The sequence below is a fragment of the Scyliorhinus canicula genome, chromosome 13 (assembly GCF_902713615.1).
Source record: "Scyliorhinus canicula chromosome 13, sScyCan1.1, whole genome shotgun sequence".
In the NCBI taxonomy this organism is placed as follows: Eukaryota; Metazoa; Chordata; class Chondrichthyes; order Carcharhiniformes; family Scyliorhinidae; genus Scyliorhinus; species Scyliorhinus canicula.
The window spans coordinates 3,023,754-3,046,567 of record NC_052158.1 but is presented as its reverse complement, the minus strand read 5'-3'; the positions used below and the strand labels follow the sequence as shown (position 1 = coordinate 3,046,567).

Genomic DNA, 22,814 nt, shown 5'->3' with positions numbered 1-22,814 from the left:
GAGGTGGAGCTGGGGGAGCAGATTGAGGAGGGGACATGGGCGGACGCCCTGGAGAGGGTGAACTCCTCCTCTTCATGTGCGAGGCTTAGTCTCATCCAGTTCAAGGTGCTGCACCGGGCCCACATGACTGGGACAAGGATGAGTAGGTTCTTTGGGGGTGAAGACAGGTGTGTCAGGTGTTCGGGGAGTCCAGCGAACCATGCCCATATGTTCTGGGCATGCCCGGCACTGGAGGAGTTCTGGAAGGGGGTGGCGAGGACGGTGTCAAGGGTGGTGGGATCCAGGGTCAAACCAGGCTGGGGACTCGCGATATTTGGGGTTGGGGTGGAACCGGGAGCGCAGGAGGCGAAAGAGGCCGATGTTTTGGCCTTTGCGTCCCTAGTAGCCCGGCGAAGGATTCTGCTTCAGTGGAAGGATGCGAGGCCCCCAAGCGTGGAGACCTGGATTAATGACATGGCGGGATTCATTAAGCTGGAGAGGGTCAAATTCGCCCTGAGGGGGTCGGTACAAGGGTTCTTTAGGAGGTGGCAGCCTTTCCTCGACTTTCTGGCTCAACGATGAGGAACTGGGTCAGCAGCAGCAGCAACCCGGGGGGGGGGGGGGGGGGGGGGCGGGGGGAGGAAAGGGGAAGGGGGGGTTTTAGGGGGATAGTGTTTTCGTTAATTTGCTTATTGTTAATTTATTTTGTTACTTATTGGGTTTGGGGGGGTGGGGGGGGTTTGTTATATGCATTGTTACAGGTGCCGGGGGGGTGTTTATTATTGTTATTATTATTATTGTTCTGTTGATATATATTTTTCAAAAAATGCCAATAAAAATTAAAAATAAATAAAAAGAATTCATCGCCCTCCTCAAAGGCTGAATCTATAGACTTAACTCTTGTAAATTTTGTTCAGTTTGCTCTGTATCTGCACGATAGGCACCTTCCCATGTACATATATCCATTAACTCACCACTTGTACATAGCCAGGCATGTATATACCTCCACGTTCCTAAATTAATTTTTTAAAAAGGGGAGATGTCATAATATCCACTCATGTATATAATGAGATGCAGACAGGCAGTGATTGACACACAGGATGACCAATGAACACACAACACAGAACAACCAATCACCAGACAGGACACCACCACTATAAAGCCCACAGAGCATTGAGACTCCCTCTCTCTCAGGACCCAGATACTGAGACAGTCAGAGTGCACACGTTAGTGAGCACCATCACCATGCGGTAGCTAGTAAGTCTGGTCAAGCCAGTAAGAGGTCATCAGTTAGATTAGTAGAGTGTCAACCCACAGCTGAACATGTACAGCAGTCCACTAGTTAAATAAAACGGTGTTGGATCATCTCCTGTGTCAGACGTCTGTTTCTAGCTTCACTGCATCCAGTTGCAGTCAATGTCGAACCAACCTGCCTAACATATCAACCCAGGGCCGGGATTCGAACCCGGGTCCTCAGGGCCGTAGTTTCAGTGCTAACCACTGTGCCTTGGGTGACTGTTTGTGCGGAGTCTGCACATCCTCCCCGTGTCTGCGTGGGTTTCCTCCGGGTGCTCCGGTTTCCTCCCACAGCCCAAAGTGGGGTTACAGGAACTGAGTTTCAGAGCCATGAGGTCATGTTGCAGTTGTACAAAACTCTGGTGCGGCCACATTTGGAGTATTGCGTACAGTTCTGGTCGCCACATTATAGGAAGGATGTGGAAGCATTGGAAAGGGTACAGAGGAGATTTACAAGAATGTTGCCTGGTATGGAGGGAAGATCTTATGAGGAAAGGCTGAAGGACTTGAGGCTGTTTTCGTTAGAGAGAAGAAGGTTAAGGGGGGACTTAATTGAGGCATACAAGATGATCAGAGGATTAGATAGGGTGGACAGCGAGAGCCTTTTTCCTCGGATGGTGATGTCCAGCACGAGGGGACATAGCTTTAAATTGAGGGGAGATAGATATAGGACAGATGTCAGAGGTAGGTTCTTTACTCAGAGAGTAGTAAGGGCGTGGAATGCCCTGCCTGCAACAGTAGTGGACTCACCAACACTAAACGCATTCAAATGGTCATTGGATAGGCATATGGACAATAAGGGAATAGTGTAGAGGGACTTTAGAGGGGTTTCACAGGACGGTGCAACATCGAGGGCCGAAGGGCCTGTACTGCGCTGGAATGTTCTATGTTCTAGGACAGGGGCTTGAAAGGGGTGCGCTCTCAGAGGGGTGGGTGTGCAGACTTGATGGGCCGAATGGCCTCCATCTGCACTGTGGGGGGAGGGGGGGGGGGGGGATTCTGAGAGAGGAGGAAACATTCTATCTTAAATGGGAGGCCCCTTATTCTTTAACGATGTCCCACTTATTCCCGTCTCTCCCTGAAATCTAAATGGACTCCAGCTCCCAGAGTCACTTTCACAGCTCCCCGCCAATTCATTACTGCAACACTACGCTGCCAATGGGCGGATGGTTCCCGGTCCACATGTTTGCATGGAGCCAATAGTCAGGGGCACCTATTCGTGAGGTCCACCCTTCCTTTATAAGCTTTGTTACAAGTAGATTTGCAAGAACCGAGAGCGGTATATTGGGGTCTGGGTCAAATTCTTGGTGTTTTCTCCCCCTCCCTTAAGACATACACACAGTCCCCCCCCCCCCCCCCCCTGTACAAAACTAAAGATGAGGGAGATCGTGCATGTACAAGCTGGTCAGTGTGGGAATCAAATAGGGGCTAAGGTAAGAAAGATCCACTTCGTTACAATTTGCATTTCTGAATCTTTTTTTTTGGAAAAAAAAGATTGAGTGTTACAAATGTGCTTGGCTGTAACATGGACTGAAATCCGTTTTCAGCAATGGCCTGGAGATTTACCAAAGGTCAATTTGGGTTTGAGTTTCTTTTGAAAAGTCGATGGGATAAATGAGGCAGGAATTTGAAATTCTCTGGCTTGAATCAGGAATAGCCCACATGCAGATAGGGGAGCGGATGGAGTACAAACCTGATTGAAAACATATTTTTTCCTGTGTTTAAAAAGAAAAGCAATATTAAATTTGCACGATTTAACATGTAGGGGTTCACTGTTTCAAACCCACGCGACCTGAAACAGGACTGTTTTTAAGCGCGTTTTGGTGGCGACTACACACGAAAAGTTGCCAGTCCAGTAGCAAGAAGCTTTTTGGTTACTAAATAGCCACCTTAAGAATTAACCTGGTGTTGTAAAAATTCTTACTGTGCTCTCCTATGAACAAATGAGCAGTTAAAAGCATTAAAACCTGTCTCTATTGTATTACAAGGAATGGGGTCAGCAACTAAATATATACATTTTATACAAAGTAATCTCGAAATATCATCCATCCACAATTCCTGCTCGATTCGGCTGCTAACTTGAGTCAAATGATCTTTTCTTGTTGAGGATGTAATTTCTTTGTGTCAATTTCCAGGGAAATTGATCCTTCAATTTGCAACTTCAAAACAATGATTCATGTCAATTTCTCCTTAGTTGAGAGAAATGTCTTTTTTTTAACCTGGGGATGGGATGAGGGTCAATTTCTCTTGTTGATTTCCAGGGAAATTGATCCTTGAATTTGCAACTTCAAAACAATGATTCGTGTCAATTTCTCCTTAGTTGAGAGAATTTTTTTTTGCCTGGGGACGGGATGAGGGTCAATTTCTCTTGTTGATTTCCAGGGAAATTGATCCCATGCCAATTGATTTTTGCGGGTCAGTTTCCTTTTGAGCCTTTTTATTTGGGGGGGGGGGGGGATAGATGCCCTCCTGGTGATGTGGAAGAGGGTCGGTGGTGGGGAATGGGCTACTGGTAGCCACCTCCAGGGAACGATGGCCCCATTGTTGTCTATTCTCCTCCCTTGCCTTGGGCTTCCTGGATTTCAAAGGACAACTCCTCTCGGTAACTGACATGAAGCGGCCTCTTATTGGTCGCGATGCCCTGGAGGGATATAGCAGAGGCGCCAAACAAACCAATGGGCAGATGTGGCGCCAAAACAGTTCTTTTTTTAAAAATATGAATGTTTTTATTTTAAACCTTGTGTTGATGCACAACAGCTATTTGAGTTGACTGTATGTCGATTGAGGGAAGCAGGGTTTTTGTGCTAAAAAGGACAAATAAAGCGGCTGTATTGCAAAGCTTCCATACTATTCCACAGTGACTAGGGAAATGCTTTTCTAATTCTAGTTATTACTTTCTTTTAAAATTTAGAGTACCCAATTTTGTTTTCCAATTAAGGGGCAATTTAGCCTGGCCAATCCACCTAGCCAGCACATCTTTGGGTTGTGGGGGTGAAACTCCCGCAGACACTGGGAGAATGTGCAAACTCCACATTGACCCAGGTCCGGGGTTCGAACCCAGGTCCTCAGCGGCGTAGTCCCAGTGCTAACCACTGTGCCGCATGCTGCCCCTTCTAATTCTAGTTATGCCCAACCCCAGGGAGGATCTGCTCCAGGCGTTTCTATTCGCGTCCTCGTCTTTGATTGATTGATTGTCACCTCTGACTTTGTCGATTTATAAATGTTTCTGGAACATACCTCTCCATTCACCTGAGGAAGGAGCAGCGCTCCGAAAGCTGGTGTTTGAAACAAACCTGTTGGACTTTAACCTGGTGTTGTAAGACTTCTTACTGTGCTCACCCCAGTCCAACGCCGGCATCTCCATATCACATATACTGAAGTCGAGTGAAAAGTATTTTTCTGCAGCCAAGGGTATGTACACAGCAGACAAAAAAAGAATAATCGACAAAGTACATTGACAAATGGGGCAGCATGGTAGCATGGTGGTTAGCATAAATGCTTCACAGCTCCAGGGTCCCAGGTTCGATTCCTGGCTGGTCACTGTCTGTGTGGAGTCTGCACGTCCTCCCCGTGTGTGCGTGGGTTTCCTCCGGGTGCTCCGGTTTCCTCCCACAGTCCAAAGATTAGGTGGATTAGGCGGGTTAGGTGGATTGGCCATGCTAAATTGCCCGTAGTGTCCTAAAATGTAAGGTTGGGGGGGGGGGGGGGGTTTGGGTTACGGGTATAGGGTGGATACGTGGGTTTGAGTAGGGTGATCATTGCTCGGCACAACATCGAGGGCCGAAGGGCCTGTTCTGTGCTGTACTGTTCTATGTTCTATAAATAGTGATTGGTTACATTCCCAAAGCTATAGCACTGACCTCATTCTAATGATAGCGAGTCCCAGATCATCCCCACCTCCCAGTTCTGCTTTGAAACGTCTGATTATCGAAGGGAGACCATTCGGCCCCTTGTGTCAGTGCTAGCCCATTGGAAGAGATTCTATTACGTCTCCTTGCTCTGTAACACATTTAGTTTAATGTAAGTTGTAATGTAACCAAAATGGGCGATCTAAGGAATTAGTCTGCTTCCGTATAATCCAGGAAGAAGTGAATCTATGGGAGCCCCATCGGAGCAGAAGGAGGCCATTCAGCCCATCAAGCTTAACTTTTGGGGAAATCCAAGATGTCTATTAATTTTAAAAAAAAATTTAGAGTACCCAATTCATTTTTTCCAATTAAGGGGTAATATAGCGTGGCCAATCCACCTACCTTGCACATCTTTGGGTTATGGGGGCGAAACCCACGCAAACATGGGGAAAATGTGCAAACTCCACACGGACAGTGACCCAGAGCCGGGATCGAACCTGGAACCTCGGCGCCGTGAGGCAGCAATGCTAACCACTGTGCCACCATGCTGCCAAAATGTGTATTAATTATTTCAAGTTCTGTACATCACTTGGAGCTTTATTTGGGCCCTTGACCAAGACACCACGTTCACACGCTGTAGTTTGAGTGTAACAGGACAATTTGATAAGTAATAAAAATGCTTCCAGGCAATAGTTGACAAGCCACCCACATCCTTTCACATGATCAATACCCCAGTCACAGTTTGGTCAGTGGAACCATTTACCCCTCATTCATAGTTGCATCAGTAAACCATTAACACATAGCTGCATCCTGAATTACAATGAACAAGGTCTCGGCTTGCAAATAGAGTGTAAATTGTCCCCTGTTAACGATCAGAACTGGGAAATGAATTCCTACCGTGCAGATAGGCCATTCAGCCCAAGAGTCTGCACTGACCCTCCGAAAGATCAGCTCCCCAAGGCTCACCCCCCCCCCCCCCCCCCCCCCCCCCCCGGTCAACTTTTTGTGATTTGATTCATTGCCAGATGTACCGAACTACAGTGAAAAGTACTTTTCTACAGCCGGGGGAACGTACACAGTACGTACGTAGACAAAAAAAGAATAATCGACAGACTACGTTGACGAATAGCACAAGGACAAACAGTGGTTTCAGTGCGGAACAAGGGGCCAAACAATACATGAGCAAGAGCAGCATAGGATGCCATGAATAGTTTTCTTGCAGGGAACAAATCAGTCTGAGGGGGAGTCGTTGAGGAGTCTGGTAGCTGTGGGGAAGAAGCTGTTCCTATGTCTGGATGTGCGGATCTTCAGACTTCTGTACCTTCTGCCTGATGGAAGGGTCTGGAAGAAAGCAATGCCTGGGTGGGATTTGATTTGATTTATTATTGTCACGAGTATTCGTATGTAGTGAAAAGTATTGTTTCTTGCATGCTGTACAGACAATGCATACCGTACATAGGGAAGGAAGGAGAGACTGCAGAATATAATGTTACAGTCATTGCAAGGTGTAGAGAAAAGATCAACTTAATACGAGGTAGGTCCATTCAAAAGTCTGCTGGCAGTAGGGAAGAAGCTGTTCTTGAGTCGGTTGGTACATGACCTCAAACTTTGGTATCTTTTTCCTGACGGATGAAGGTGGAAGAGAGTATATCCGGGATGCGTGGGGTCCTTAATTATGCCGGCTGCCTTTCTGAGGCAGCGGGAATTATAGATCGAGTCAATGGATGGGCGGCTGGTTTGTGTGATGGATTGGGCTACATTCACAACCTTTTGTAGTTTCCTGTGGTCTTGGGCAGAGCAGGCTCCATACCAAGCTGTGATACAACCAGAAAGAATGCTTTCAATGGTGCATCTGTAGAAGTTGGTGAGAGTTGTAGGTGACATGCCAAATTTCCTCAGTCTTCTGAGAAAGTAGTCGTTGATGGGCTTTCTTAACTATAGTGTCGGCATGGGGGGACCAGGACAGGCTGTTGGTGATCTGGACACCTAAAAACTTGAAGCTCTCGACCCTTTCTACTTCATTCCCATTGATGTAGACAGGGGCATGTTCTCCGCTACGCTTCCTGAAGTCGAGGGGGTCTCTGATAATGCTGCCTGCCTTCCTGAGGCAGCGGGAGGTGTAGACAGCATCAATGTGTGGGGTGGCAAGCTTGTGTGATGGACACCCAGGGGCAATTTAGCATGACCAATATGCCTAACTTTCACATCTTTGGACTGTGGGAGGAAACCGGAGGAAACCCACGCAGACACTAGGAGAAGGTCCAAACTCGACACAGTCGCCCAAGGTCATAATCAAGCCTGGTCCGTGGCGCTGTGAGACAGCAGTTCGACACACTGCCACCATGCTGTCCTGAACAGTAGCACAGTAGTTAGCACTGTTGCTTCACAGCTCCAGGGTCCCAGGTTCGATTCCCCACTGGGTCACTGTCTGCACGTTCTCCCCGTGTCTGCGTGGGTTCCCTCCGGGTGCTCCGGTTTCCTCCCACAGCCCAAAGATGTGCAGGTTAGGTGGATTGACCGTGCTGAATTGCCCTTGGTGTCCAAGCAGCTTGGGCTGGGTTACAGGTATTGGGTGGAGATGTGGGCTAGGAGGATGCTCTTTCCAGGGACCGGTGCTGACTCGATGGGCCGAATGGCCTCCTTCTGCACTGTAAATTCTATACTATGAGCTAGCTCAGGAAAAAAACCATGTAGACACTTGAAGTACTTAACAATCTTGTACAAGGAAAACTATGTATGCAGGCTTGAAATGAGAAGGTTTGATCAGCGGAGGCAAATATTTGGCCTCCACAGACGGCCGTTGGAATAGATTCTGGCCTTCATTCCTGCCCAATAATCTGCAGTTGCCACTTTGGATAATGACTTCCAAATTTGGAAAAATTCAACTCTACTCCTGCTGCATTGCAATGTTCTTCAATTAAACATCAACGAGCGTCCCTAAAGGATTCCGAGCAATTTCAGACCATTTTTCAAGGTTTGTTTCTGGGTTTAATAATCTACATTTCCCTTTGTTTTGTGGGATTGAGGTTGCACACAATTTCACCATCTACTTTCGGATTCCTAACTGAAAAAAACACTGCTGTATAGTTTGATGTGGAAAAGATTATCAGGTTTGCAAAGTTACTATAGATATCGTGGTTGGAGCAGAAGAGGTCATCCGGCGCATCGAGTCTGCTCCACCATTCACTGAGACCATGACTGATCTGATGTGATAATCCTTAACCACTTTCCCACCTTATCCCCATCAAGCTTGATTCCCTCGCTGATTAAAAATCTGTCTTTCTCAGCTGTGAACGTATAATATAATAACCTTGATTGTCGCAAGTCGACTTACAGTAACACTGCAGTGAAGTTACTGTGAAAAGCCCCTAGTTGCCACATTCCGGCGCCTGTTCGGGTACGCAGAGGGAGAATTCAGAATGTCCAATTCACCTAACAGCACGTCTTTCGGGACTTGTGGGAGGAAACCGGAGCACCCGGAGGAAACCCACGCAGACACGGGGAGAACGTGCAGACTCCACATAGACAGTGATCGAACCTGGGACCCTGGCCTTGTGAAGCAACAGTGCTAACAACTGTGCTGCCGTGCCGCCAGATACTTAATGGCCCGGCCCCTACAGCTCTCTGCGGTAAAGAATTCCACAGATTCACTCCTCTCTCTGAGAGGAAATTCCTCCCCATCTCTGTCTCAAATGGATGGCCCCCTCACTCTGAGATTGTGCCCTCTGGTCCCGGACTCTCCCACAAGGGGAAACATCCTCTCAGTATCTCCCCTGTCAAACCCCCTGAGAATCCGATATGTCTCAATAAGGTCGCCTCTCATTCTTCTAAACTCCAATGAGTACAGGCCCAACCTCCCCTCATTAGAAAATCCCTCCATTCCCGGGATCAAAGTGTTTGCTGCGGAAGAGCCCATTCCAGTGTATAGACACCGACTGAAATGAGCTAACAATGCAATGAGTATGAATTGAGGCTTTCTGCTTTATCAGGTCAGTGAGTCAAGGGTCGGCCTTGATGTTTTATGCTCGAATGTTAGACAGGTTGTGGTTGTGTGGGGAAACCATGGATTCTTCGCGCCAGTTTTCCAGATCCGTATGTCATTGGGGCTGGATTAAAAACCACAACCGCTGCTTTATTCCATTGCCGGCAGCAACTGTCCCAATAAATGAGCCCTAACTGAGCGTGTTGATGGGGTTTGTACTGTGGGTGAAGTGAACGATGGTGGCTGAGATGGCCAACAGCCAACTGGGCCTCCAGCAGCGAAGACTTGACTGTGTCAAACTGATAGTCTTCCGTGTGGTGTAACCAGATAGTGAAAGTGAAAATCGCTTATTGTCACGAGTAGGCTTCAAATGAAGATACTGTGAAAAGCCCCTAGTCGCCACATTCCGGCGCCTGTCCGGGGAGGCTGTTACGGGAATCGAACCGTGCTGCTGGCCTGCTTGGTCTGCTTTAAAAGCCAGCGATTAGCCCTGTGAGCTAAACCAGCCCCTGGTGCCCAGATAGTGGCAGGACTCTGGCTATCAAGAGGCAATAGTAAATTTTTTTTTATTTTTTTTTATAAATTTAGATTATCCAATTATTTTTTCCAATTAAGGGGGCAATTTAGCATGGCCAATCCACCTACTCTGCACATTTTTGGGCTGTGGGGGCGAAACCCACGCAGACACGGGGAGAATGTGCAAACTCCACACGGACAGTGACCCAGAGCCGGGATCGAACCTGGGACCTCAGCGCCGTGAGGCAGCTGTGCTAACCACTAGGCCAGGCAATTGTAAATTGCTGACACGAGTTGAAGCCTTAGCCTTCAATTACAGGTTTAGCTCAGTGGGCTAGACAGCTGACCTGTGATACGAAACCAGGCCAGCAGGCGCAAGATCAATTCCCGTACCAGCTTACCCGAACAGGTGCCGGAATGTGGCGACTGGGGGCTTTTCACAATAACTTCATACTTGTGACGATAAAAGGTTATTATTATTATTGAGGATGAATAGGTTGGCTTTTCTGTCATTCCTCCTGTCTTGACTCCCAATATTAATGCATTTTACTCTGATAAATACTGCAGATTAAAATGGCTTTAGTGGTATTTATTTATGTCCTACGAGACCTCGCATCCTTACCCAGAACCAAATTTCCCTATCCAGTGAAGCTACCAGGCACCTTGCTTTGTGAAGCTGATTGGGTTCATTCCACTGAAAGTACCGCCTGATTTTAAAAGTAGGAGTGATGCTCCCGTCCGTCAGTCGTGTGTTTCCCATCCGCCTGCCATTCGCTGGACGGGCTTCTATCTTCCCGTTGATTGTCGATGGGATTTCCCACTCCAGCCACCCCATGTCCCCTCTGGCGAGGGTAGGCTTCCAGCATGAGCATTGAATCGCAATGGCTGGAGACATCCAGCCTGTATTTCTTCCCCGAGTTTGTATTCTTCACCTCTGCCTCCTTTCTCTGCCTCGCCAGTTGCTTCACAGCTCCAGGGTCCCAGGTTCGATTCCCGGCTTGGGTCCCTGTCTGTGTGGAGTCTCCACGTTCTCCCCGTGTCTGCGTGGGTTTCCTCCGGGTGCTCCGGTTTCCTCCCACAGTCCAAAGATGTGCAGGTTAGGAGGATTGGCCGTGATAAATTGCCCTTCGTGTCCAAAAAGGTTAGTTGGGTTTGCTGGGTTACAGGGATAAAGGATGTGGGCTTAAGTAGGGTACTCTTTCCAATGGCCGGTGCAGACGCGATGGGCTGAATGGCCTCCTTCTGCGCTGTAAATTCTGTGACTGGACATATAGCTTGTAGAGTTGAGGTTTGCGTAAGAGCTTTGACAAAGTGTCCCTCAGCATCGAACGTTTAGTCCATTCCCTTGCTGCTGTCCGGCCTGCTGAGTTTGTCCAGAACATTCTGTTTTTGCTTCAGATTCCAGCAGAGATTTGCTTTTATAAAAGGTGTTAAACTTGTTGGAGAGGATCCGACGTGATTGTGAGCTGCCGAGGGGCCAGGGCTTGGGGGAGAAACAAAGGCCCGGTCACCTCCCTCCCTTTCTTCAATCCCAGCAATTCTGTGCTTAACAAAGCAAAGGCCCCTTTGCGTGTCTGCGTCTATAATTTTTTTTTTTGTCAAAGCTGTTCCTTGTTCGAACGTCTGATTGAGTCGCCGTTGATCGGGTGAGCTGTGAGCAGCTTAATGAGGGTACAAATCCCTCGGACGGTCAGATGGTGCAACAGAAAGGAGTCTTTGTCTCGGAGGCAATTCCTTTTCTTCTCCTTCAGTTTATTCCTCTGTCTGATCTTCCTTCTTTTTTTCTGCTTTTTTTTTGTCTCTTGACGGGTTTTTCTCGTGCAGGAATATGGCTCCCAAGTAACCAGCAGTGTAGATTTTTTTTTAAGCCCCAGTTCCTTTGCTCTTTAGCTGCCCTCCCCCCTCCCCCAGCATCGCCCCCCCCTTCCCCCAGCATCACCCCCTCCCCGCGTGCCCATGGCTCTGTCTGGAGGAGGCGGGGAGATAATGGGACTCTGATTGCAATCCTAGAATCCTCACGATGCAGAAGGGAGGCCATTCTGCCCATCAAGTGTGTACCGACCCTTCGAAAGCGCACCCTACCTAGGCACACTTCCCCCCCCCCCCCCCCGCCCCACCCCACCACACACACGCACACGCGTGGCTGTTTCGGGGGAATTTGAGCTGAAATTTTATCGTTGGTTGAGAGGGGGCACAGTGCGGGCAGCACGGTGGCGCAGTGGGTTAGAAATGTTGCCACCCCCTGGGGCGGCCTGTGGCGCAGTGGATAGCAGTGGGACTGCGGTGCTGTGGACCCCGGTTTGAATCCCGGCCCTGGGTCACTGTCCGTGTGGAGTTTGCACATTCTCCCCGTGTCTGCGTGGGTTTCACCCCCCACAACCCAAATGATGTGCAGGTTAGGTGAATTGGCCACGCTCAATTGCCCCTTAATTGGGAAAGAAGAAATCATTGGGTACTCTCAATTTATTAATAAAGTAAAATAATGTGCATGTGGAAGGATCGTTAACGTACCGCCTTTCATAACCACAGGACCTCCCAAAGCACTCAACAGAGTGCATCATGAGGTGTAGTCACTTTCGTAATGCAGGCAATCCCCACAGCCAGCTTGTGTGCAGTAAGGCCCCACAGAGAGCAACGTGGCAATGACCCGATAACCCCTTTCTCCAATAGCTACGAGCAAAAGGCTGCAGATGTGGGAAATCCGAAATAGAAACAGAAAGGGGCTGGAAAATCTCAGCGGCTCCGGCAGCGTCTGGGGAGAGGGAAACAGGGTCAACGTTTTGAGCCCGTTGTGATTCTCCTTTGGAACTGGAGACAGTAGAAATAGGGTGGGTTTTATACTGTTGAAGAAGGTGGGTGGGGAAGGGGGGGGACAGGTGGGTGGAGAAAAATAGGTCAGAGATAGGGCAGCATGGTGGTGTAGTGGTTAGCACTGCTGCCTCACGGCGCCGAGGTCCCAGGTTCGATCCCGGCTCTGGGTCACTGTCGGTGTGGAGTTTGCACATTCTCCCCGTGTTTGCGTGGGTTTCGCCCCCACAACCCAAAGATGTGCAGGGGAGGTGGATTGGCCACGCTAAATTGTCTCTTAATTGGAAAAAAATGAATTGGGTACTCTAAATTTATTTATTTTTAAAATTAAAAAAAAAGGGCACAGTAAGAAGTCTTACACCAGGTTAAAGTCCAACAGGTTTTTATTTTTGGCATCACTAGCTTTCAGAGTGCAGCTCCTTCTAGGGGCTGTTTAGCACAGGGCTAAGTTGCTGGCTTTTAAAGCAGGCCAGCAGCACGGTTCGATTCCCGTACCAGCCTCCCCGAACAGGCGCCGGAATGTGGCGACTAGGGGCTTTTCACAGTAGCTTCATTTGAAGCCTACTCGTGACAATAAGCGATTTTCATTTCATTTCATCAGGAGAGCGGAGAAGTGATGGGGGCAGCTGTGGGATTTCTACGTGAAATCCTTTTCTTGCTGTGGCTTTGAGCTGCTGTTGATCTGTGGGGAGTGGGCGGTGATGCGTGTGAATGTGATTTTTTTTATTTGTGGTGTAGGTTCCCTCTACCCACCCCCGACCTGACAGTACCACCAGCATTGCGTTCTAGAAGAATCTGAACAATGGACTATTTTTAACAATTATTTTTTTTAAACAGTACCCAATTCATTTTTTCCAATTGAGGGGCAATTTAGCGTGGCCAATCCACTTAGCCCAGCACACATCTTTTTGGGTTGTGGGGGCGAAACCCACGCTAACAGGGAGAATGTGCAAACTCCACACGGACAGTGACCCAGAGCCGGGATCGAACCTGGGAACCTCGGCGCCGTGAGGCAGCAATGCTAACCACTGCGCCACCGTGCTGCTATTCTGGCGACGGGGAACCCCGCTGCTTCAGTTCGTACTTAATCCAGTGGAGTTTTTCGGATGTCGGCCAGCGACCATTCCCCCCCCCCCGGCCACCCTTTCGCCCCCCCCCCCCCAGCCAGTTTATTTTGCGAGCTAGCTGAATACCTGGGGAAATAATTCCCAGGCTGTCACGATGTGGCGTCTCGCCAGCTGTAGCGAGCCTGTCCTGCTTGGATCGCCGCCCGTTACTTTACTGTGATGACCTACGATAGCCACAAATGCACATTTGAAAAAGGAAACCGGTTGTTGAAAATCGTTTTATTCATCGATAAATCCAGCAGGGAAGTCTAAAGGAGCATCTTTCCAGCCAGAGTTGTGTTTCTTTCTGCTGTTGGGAGTGGGGATGGGTGTTGCCCGTCCCTAATTGCCCTGGAGCTGAATGGTGTCCCGCTCAGCCATTTTCAGTGGGGCAGTTAAGAGTAAACTACGTTGCCGTGGGGGGTCTGGAGTCACGTGTAGCCCAGACCGGGCGAGGACGGCCGATTTCCGTCCCTAAAGGGCATTTGGAGAACCAGGTGGCTTTTGAAGGCAATCAGTGACCGGTTTCATACTGGGCGACGCGGTTGCGCAGTGGTTGGCACTGCTGCCTCACGGCGCCGGGGACCCGGGTTCAATCCTGGCCCTGGGTCACTGTCCGTGTGGAGTTTTCACATTCTCTCCGTGTCTGCGTGGGTCTTGCCCCAGCAACTCAAAAAACAAAAATGTGCAGGGTAGGTGGATTGGCCACGCTAAATTTCCCCTTAATTGGGGAAAAAATGAATTGAATACTCTGAATTTAAAAAAAAAACATCCTTGTCAGGCCTGGCCTACATGTGACTCCAGACCCACAGCAATGTGGTTGACTTAACTGCCCTCAAGGGCAAGTAGGAATGGGCAATAAATGCAGGCACAGCCAGGGACACCCATGTCCTGGCTAAAGCAAACTATTCCTGATGTTGGCCATCTGAAATCAGCACATTAGGTCATAAATGTGAAACGCTTTCCCTTGCCACAGATGCTCCGATCTGTTTCTCTGTTTTCTGTTCCTTATCGCAAGGTTCCTGCTGCTGTTGACTGCCAGCATTTTTCTGGCTCCAACACTGAAAGCATAGAATCCTTTAAAAACATGGAACATGCCAAAGCGATGATGTCGCAGAGGAAACGGATTGGCTGGGTAAAATGCCCAGTGACCCTTTTATTTTGACCTTGACCCATCTGGCTTCACAAAATGGCTACCAGACCCATCTCGCTTCACAAAATGGCTGCCAGACCCATCTCGCTTCACAAAATGGCTGCCAGACCCATCTCGCTTCACAAAATGGCTACCAGACCCATCTCGCTTCACAAAATGGCTACCAGACCCATCTCGCTTCACAAAATGGCTGCCAGAGCAGGTCCGAGTTTAGGAATTCTGCGGAGAGTAACTCTCCTCCTGACTCCCCAAAGCCTGTCCACCACCTGCAGGTTACAAGTCAGGAGTGTGACGGAATACTCTCCACTTGCCTGGATGAGCACAGCTCTGGCAACAATCGAAGCTCGACACCATCCAGGGCAAAGCAGGTGGCTTGATTGGCAGCCCTGTGTGCCATCTGCAAGGTGTCAAAATCCTTCGACAGCACCTACCAAACCCACAACCAACTCCCATCTAGAAGGATAAAGGCAGCAGACGCATAGAAACTCCATGACCTGTAAGTTCGCCTCTAAGAACCACGCTCCACTGGGTCGAAATCTGGGAACGTCCTCCGAAACATCACCCCAGATGGCACAAAGCTGGGAATGTGAGGATGCAGAGATGCTTCAGTGTGATTTGGACAAGTGGCCAAATGTTAGACAGATGGCTAAATGTGACGTCATGCACTTTGGAGCAAAATCAAGAAGGCAGATTATTATCTGAATGGCTTATGGATTGAGAGGGGGTGGGGTGGGAAATGTGCAATGATTCTAACAGGGTTAGACAGGGTAGATGCAGGAATGATGTGTGCAATGGGGGGGGGGGGGGGGTCAGAACCAGGGGTCACATTCTGATACGGGGTAGACCATTTAAGACAAGTGTGAGGAGATTTGTCTTCATCCAGAGGGTGGTCAGCCTGTGGAATTGGTTACCGCGGGATGCAGTTGAGAGCAAAACATTCCCATGTTTGGGCTCAAAGGATATAGTGGGGGTGGGAGGAAAGTGGGGACAGACTATAGAGCTGTATAATCAGCTATGATCATAATGAATGGCGGAGAGGGGCCGAAGGGCGGGTCCTATGTTCTGTTTGGGTGTACCTACATTTGAATGGTTCAAAATGGCGGCTCATATCCACCCTCTCGAGGACAATTAGAGGTGGGAGCAAATGTTGTCTACACCCCAGAAGAGATTTCTACCCCCTTTTAAGTTCTGAGGTAGAACCGCTTGCATCTAAAGCCGTGTTCGTCAAACTTTTTTTCCGGGCACCCATTTTTACCAACTGGCCCTTAGGGACCCGACCCGCGCGCCCCACCATTTTCTCTTACCTTGTTTGCTGCTGACAAAAATGGAGGAAATGGTTTTGGGTCCCTTTGGCCCTCGTACACGCTCCTCCAATGGAACCTGTTGGATGAAGGCGAAGCCTTCCGGTGTCGGAAAGTATGGAGTCTCCATCTGTCCAAAGTTCTGAATTTTTTCCTGGAAAGTTTTATCAAATAAACCTCCCCCCGAACTTGTAAAAAATAAAAATAAAATGAGTAAAATAAATGAAAACAAATGAATAAAACCCCCCCAAACTTGTAAAAAAATAAAATAAATGAGAAAAAAAATAGCGGCCGCACTGCGCATGCGTGCCCGATCATCGACGCGCACTGCGGCAGAATTTTGTTTACCATGTTCGCGGAATGCGCATGCACGCCGATCATCGTGCGCGCATGCGAAATGCGCGGCCAATCCACCTACCCTGCACATTTTTGGATTGTGCTCCACGCAGACACGGGGAGAAGGTGCAAACTCCACCCGGACAGTGACCCAGGGCCGGGATTCGAACCCGGGTCCTCAGCGCCGCAGTCTCAGTGCTAACCACTGCGCCACAAGCCCGCCCCTATCTCGGGTAACTTTGAACAGGATCGGAGGCAGATGGAGTAGGGGGAATGCTGTGTTTGTAATGGCGTGCTGATTTAGATGGGCCGAGTGGCCTCTTTTCTGTTCTCCGTGACAGCGCTCAGTAGTCAACTGTTCGTGTAAGCGGTGGGATTGATGTGAGGGGGGGTGCTATATTTGAGTTTCGAACTTGCTGGCTGTCCTGCCCTGTGTGTGCCCTGTGTATTCATGTGTGTGCTCCCCCCTGAGCTGTACTAACTCCAATCTCTGGTCTCCTTTTGCAGTTCTGGGAAGTGATCAGCGATGAGCATGGTATTGACCCCACGGGTAACTATCACGGCGACAGCGACCTCCAGCTCGACCGTATTAATGTCTACTACAATGAAGCATCAGGTACTGACTTGTCTTCTGGGAGAGTTCTAACTTGGTTCGGGCGGGGGGGGGGGTTCAGTTTCGAGATTGCTGTCGGGCCAATTTGATGTAACGTCCTCTCGGGCAAATGCATCTCCTGTTTTGATGCTGGGTTAGGTTCAGAAAGCACCTTCCCAGTTTAGTGCAGTGCTGGATGAGACTGTTCGACGTTATCTTTTCTTTCGGCTTGTAATGGCTTTCACGGCAAATTCGGAAATAGCAGGCAGCCCACAATCGAGAGCGAGTGGGTCTAGAAGCTTCTGTCTTCAGACAGTAGGCAGCTGAGAGAGAGCTGCTCCTGCCTTGAGGGTCCAGTGGCTTCTCTTAAAAAAAAACACCACCACCTGACAGGAACCAATTGCTGTAGGTTGCCGGGCAGAATACTGTCCCTGGCCAATCCATTGGCCATCAGCCAACCACTCAAAACAGACCCCTCCCTTGGGTGCCATAACGTTTGGGTTCTTTAACTTCATTTAGATTTGATTTATTGTCACATGTACCGAAGTACAGTGAAAAGTATTTTTCTGCGGCTGAGGAATGTGCACAGTACGTACATAGTAGACAAAAGAATAATCAACAGAGAACATTGACAATGGTACATCGACAAACAGTGATTGGTTACAGTGCAGAACAAGGGGCCAAACAAAGCAAATACATGAGCAAGAGCAGCATAGGGCGTTGTGAATAGCGGCCGGGATTCTCCGCGCGAAATCGCGCTCGACGCAGGAGCGGAGAAGGGGAGGGCGTCAGACCCGCGATCGGGTCCGACGCCAGGTCGTGAGCCTCTGGAGAATCGCCGGCACTGGCGTGCGCGTGGTCTACGCGGCTCCGGTCGGGGGCCATTGAAAGAGGTCTCCGCGGTCGAGCGGCTGAGTTCCTGCCGGCGTGGTTCGTGTATGGTTCCACCTGGCGGAGCTCGACATCGCGGCTATAGTGGCCGTCCTGGTGGAGGGGGCGGGTTAATCAGTCTCGGTGGGGGGGGCCTCCATGATGGTCAGGCCCACGATCGGGGGCCACCGATCGGCGGGCTTGCCCGATCTGGGGGGGGGGGGGGGGGCCTACCTTCTTCCACGCCGGCCCACTGTGTGGGTCCGCCATGTTGTGCGGGGCTGGCCTGGAGCACTCCGAAGCCATGTTGGCCCCCTGTGGGCCACTGAATCACTGGGCCAAGTTGTTGACGCCTGTGTGAAACACTACGGTGTTTACACCAGCGTCGACACTTAGCCGCCATTTTGAAGAATCCCGGCCAGTGTTCTTGCAGGGAGCAGATCAGTCCGAGGGGGAGCTGTTGAGGAGTCTGGTAGCTGTGGGGAAGAAGCTGTTCCTCTGTCTGGATGTGCGGGCTTTCTGTACCTTCTGCCTGATGGAAGGGTCTGGAAGAAGGCAATGCCTGGGTGGGAGGGGTCTCTGATAATGCTGTCTGCCTTCCTGAGGCAGCGGGAGGTGTAGACAGAATCAATGTGGGGGTGGCGAGCTTGTGTGATGGGTTGGGGCTGAGTTCTGAGTATAAACAGACTGGGCTGCATCGTCACCAATTCTTCTCGTTCAAAAAGTGACTGAAGGCTCTCGGTGCTCTGTTGGTGTTTGTTACGGTTATTTACAAACCTGTCTGTCCTCCTTTCCCTCTCTCAGGAGGTAAATATGTTCCCCGTGCCATTCTGGTCGACTTGGAGCCTGGTACAATGGACTCTGTTCGTTCTGGGCCATTTGGACAGATCTTCAGACCAGATAACTTTGTGTTCGGTAAGTAAAGGTCCACCGAGGTCTACCCCTTTCGTGGTCTGGTTTTTGCTGCTTTTTTTAACATCGGGAGATCATAATTTTGCTCCCAGGACCCTGCGTGTAGCTGTTGTTTGAGATAGTAGACCTCTTAAATATCTTTTGAGGCTGAAGGAGTGGAAATCTAGATTCCTCCTCTTCTTCCAGTGTCAGGATTGTGTTTCACCCCGGACACTGGAGCGCACGACTCGAGGCGGACACTCCCTGCACGATCGTGAAGGGCTCCGCGCTGTCAAAAGGTGCCGTCTTTCAGTTCTGCGGTGGGAATAGAAGACCCCGAGGCAGTACTGTGAAGAGCAGACTAGATAGCTCTGGTGTCCAGGGTGCACGTTTATCCTTTAATCAACGTCACTTGGGAGCAGATGAGCTGGTCACCTTCAATTACTGCTTGGCAGCTTGCTGTGCACAGATTGGGGCTGTAACTAGACTCCCCAAGTACTTGGTTGGCGGTGAAGTGCTTTTGCGAGCCCTGAGGATGTGTATGGCGGGATTCAAATGCAACCCTTTTTTTCCCTGGGGATTCTGGGAGAGGGGGAAGGAGTGGGGGTGGGGAAGAACTGGACCTTCATGATCTTATTACTTGAAAATGGTATCTCTGTTGGATCAAAGTGTCGCTGCTGGCTTTGTCGATTTGTAGGCCCAAAATTGACAAGTTTGTTCCCTAATCCCTCTGGTCCTCTGGGTTGGGGAATGGGATTTGGACAGGGTTCCTACACCCAGTTCTGCTGGATGACCGCAGGGTGGGTTTGGGCGGATGGGTGGCCTGCGCCGAGCTGTGGAAATTTCGGCGTGACCTCCGCTCGCCTTGTTGACCTTTGCCCTTTGGGTGTCTTTGTTTTACAGGTCAGAGTGGAGCAGGGAATAATTGGGCCAAAGGCCACTATACAGAAGGGGCTGAGCTGGTCGACTCCGTGCTGGACGTGGTGAGGAAGGAGGCCGAGAGCTGCGACTGTCTGCAGGGTTTCCAGCTCACCCACTCGCTGGGGGGTGGCACTGGCTCGGGCATGGGCACGCTCCTCATCAGCAAGGTCCGCGAAGAGTACCCCGACCGGATCATGAACACGTTCAGCGTGGTGCCCTCCCCCAAGGTTTCCGACACGGTGGTGGAGCCCTACAACGCCACGCTGTCGGTCCACCAGCTGGTGGAGAACACTGACGAGACCTACTGCATTGACAACGAGGCCCTTTACGACATCTGCTTCCGCACCCTCAAGCTGACCACCCCCACCTACGGGGACCTCAACCACCTGGTCTCCGCCACCATGAGCGGCGTCACCACCTGCCTCCGCTTCCCCGGCCAGCTCAACGCCGACCTGCGCAAACTGGCGGTCAACATGGTGCCCTTCCCCCGCCTCCACTTCTTCATGCCCGGCTTTGCCCCCCTGACCAGCCGGGGCAGCCAGCAGTACCGGGCCCTGACGGTGCCCGAGCTGACCCAGCAGGTGTTCGACGCCAAGAACATGATGGCGGCCTGCGACCCCCGGCACGGTCGCTACCTCACGGTGGCCGCAGTCTTCCGGGGCCGCATGTCCATGAAGGAGGTGGACGAGCAGATGCTCAACGTCCAGAACAAGAACAGCAGCTACTTCGTGGAGTGGATCCCCAACAACGTCAAGACGGCCGTCTGCGACATCCCGCCCCGGGGCCTCAAGATGGCCGTCACCTTCATTGGCAACAGCACCGCCATCCAGGAGCTCTTCAAGCGCATCTCCGAGCAGTTCACCGCCATGTTCCGGCGCAAGGCCTTCCTCCACTGGTACACGGGCGAGGGCATGGACGAGATGGAGTTCACAGAGGCCGAGAGCAACATGAACGACCTGGTCTCCGAGTACCAACAGTACCAGGACGCCACGGCGGAGGAGGAGGGAGAATTCGACGAGGAGATCGAACAAGACGAGGCCTGAAGAGAGAGAAATCAACAGGCCTTCCCAAGTGTACATAAAACATAACCTTTTTTAAAAAAAAGAAAAAAGAAAAGCTAACGCACGGTCCGCTCTCTTTTTCACCGGGTTCGAGTTTTTAAAAAAATCTTGCGTACGGGAGCCATTTTGAGCCGGCGAATTCATCATAACATTGTCCAATCACATTGCGAGCAACTCTCCAAAACCTGTTTAAGTTGAAATGGGCTGTATTCATTGTGTGAGCGTGGTGATTTAAAAAAAAAAAAAATTCTTGAGTTTTATTCTGTTTTTGTAAGTACTTACTGACTTGATTGAAACGGGGGGAAGGAAATTAAGTGAAGAATTGGGTACAGATCAATTGGGTGGTCTGTACGTCTGAGTGGGCAGGACTAATTGCTCACCAAAGGGTTAAATTATGTCGCTCGCTATTGGACGTATTGAATTCTGCCTGTCCTCCTGATAACATGCTGGTCCTGTCACTCTTGATCACGTTGTTGAACTCGAGCCCTACGTTACAGTATTCTGCTGCCATATGAAAGTAGATTCCGCCCCTCCCCCTGGTTTTATTTTCAACTGAGCCACGTATTCCTTTATTTTTTTTCTTCCTCATGATTTTTAGCTGCCTCTCCGTGTCGTACGTCAGCATTGCCATTTTAGCCAAGTTCTTTATTAGCGCTGGGCTCGCAATAAAGATGGCAGCATTGCCAGAATACACTTGGGAATCCAGCCCCAGGCTTGTCTCTTCGATTTTAAATAAATAAATAAATTCCTGAATCCCAACCGGCGCTTCGCTCGCTCGCTCGACGGAGCTGTGGTTTGATATGTAGCGGAATGAATTCTCTCTTGGCTTGGGGCCGAGTGAGATTCCTGAAACCTTGTTTTGTGGATTTTTAACTGTTTCCTGTTTTCTTTTCAACTTCGTACTTAAGTGTACTCCGTCTGGCTGAATTTCAGAGTTGACCCAATGTAGCTCGTCAGCCCCCCACCCCCCCCCCCCCCTCCGCACCCTTCCACTTGCCCTATTTTTTAAATAAAAATCTAAAAACAAATTTGTTTCAAACTGTCCGTGAGGTGTGGCGATACGTTACACTTTGCACTGCCAGCCCCTCTCCCAGCTAGAATTTTGGACGGGAAAGTAGGGGGTGGGGGGGTGCTCTCCTCTGATTTGTGCTTCCAACCAGACTGGCAGTTGATGATTCCATTGGGGCTGGGAAAGGGCCCTTGTCTTCCTGGTGCCAGTGGCCATTTTGAGAGCCGAGATAGTGGGGACAACTCTCCGTTTTTGTTCTGGCGGCCATTTTGAGAGCCGAGATAGTGGGGACAACTCTCCGTTTTTGGTGAGCTGGCGGCCATTTTGAGAGCCAAGATAGTGGGGACAACTCTCTGTTTTTGTTCTGGTGGCCATTTTGAGAGCCGAGATAGTGGGGACAACTCTCCTTTTTTGGTGTGCTGGCGGCCATTTTGAGAGCCGAGATAGTGGGGACAACTCTCCTTTTTTCTTTTCTTTTACCCGTTGAGCCTGAACCCTTGAAGGATTTTGTGACGCAGTGTTTAGAGCTAGAAGCGACCGCTCGCTTCCGCACTGCTTTCTCAGTACTTTTCAGTTGTGTCTTCCTAGCCGCTCATGTTTCACTACTTTTTGATGTCATGTAACTTGTTGTTTGGATCATACTCTTCCATTTTTCCTCTTCCTATCTTTGTGTTTTTTTTCATATGGGAAAGTACAGAGCCAGCCTGTTTCCGAACTGATGAATAAAACCATTTCTTTTTGTGATTTACATTGTCCTCGTTCTTTTTGTTTTGTGTATCACACACTTTGCGGTTAAATTTAGAATCCATTTTAAGGGCAAGAAATCGGTGAACCAGAAAGTGGCAACTAAAGCAATCACTGGGTGTGTTTTACAAGCTCAATTTATTGTATAGGAAACCTCCTCTCCTTGTTCCATCTGGCCTGTTTATGGCTCCAGTCTCACATTGACATTGTTGACTTCCACTTGCCCTTTTTTGCAAGTGGCCCCAGCAAGTGAATCCATCCACCTTCAGCACCGTTGCATGGACCTGGCCAAGGTAAACATGGCCGCAGAAGTGAGGAAGGGGGAATCAATGAAGATTATAGAAGTTTGGAATCAGAATGGTGGTACAGTGGTCAGCACCGCTGCCACTTGGCGTTGAGAA

General features: G+C 49.8%; 1 protein-coding gene across 1 annotated transcript; it reads left to right on the top strand.

Moving 5' to 3' along the window:
* The first annotated feature begins 2,545 nt into the window (after positions 1-2,545).
* LOC119975861 (tubulin beta chain) lies at positions 2,546-22,413 on the top strand. Its single transcript, XM_038815739.1, has 4 exons — positions 2,546-2,708; positions 16,833-16,941; positions 18,592-18,702; positions 19,582-22,413. Exons 1-4 carry the CDS (start codon positions 2,652-2,654, stop codon positions 20,640-20,642), a joined length of 1,338 nt encoding a protein of 445 aa, XP_038671667.1. The 5' UTR covers positions 2,546-2,651; the 3' UTR covers positions 20,643-22,413.
* Positions 22,414-22,814: the final 401 nt, after the last annotated feature.

Bases quoted from the DNA above. Each gene is read 5' to 3' on its own strand.
- LOC119975861 (XM_038815739.1), top strand. From the start codon at position 2,652: ATGAGGGAGATCGTGCATGTACAAGCTGGTCAGTGTGGGAATCAAATA. The intron at 2,709-16,832 runs GTAAGAAAGATC...CTCCTTTTGCAG, and splicing joins GGAATCAAATAGGGGCTAAG to TTCTGGGAAGTGATCAGCGA. The intron at 18,703-19,581 runs GTAAGTAAAGGT...TTTGTTTTACAG, and splicing joins ACCAGATAACTTTGTGTTCG to GTCAGAGTGGAGCAGGGAAT.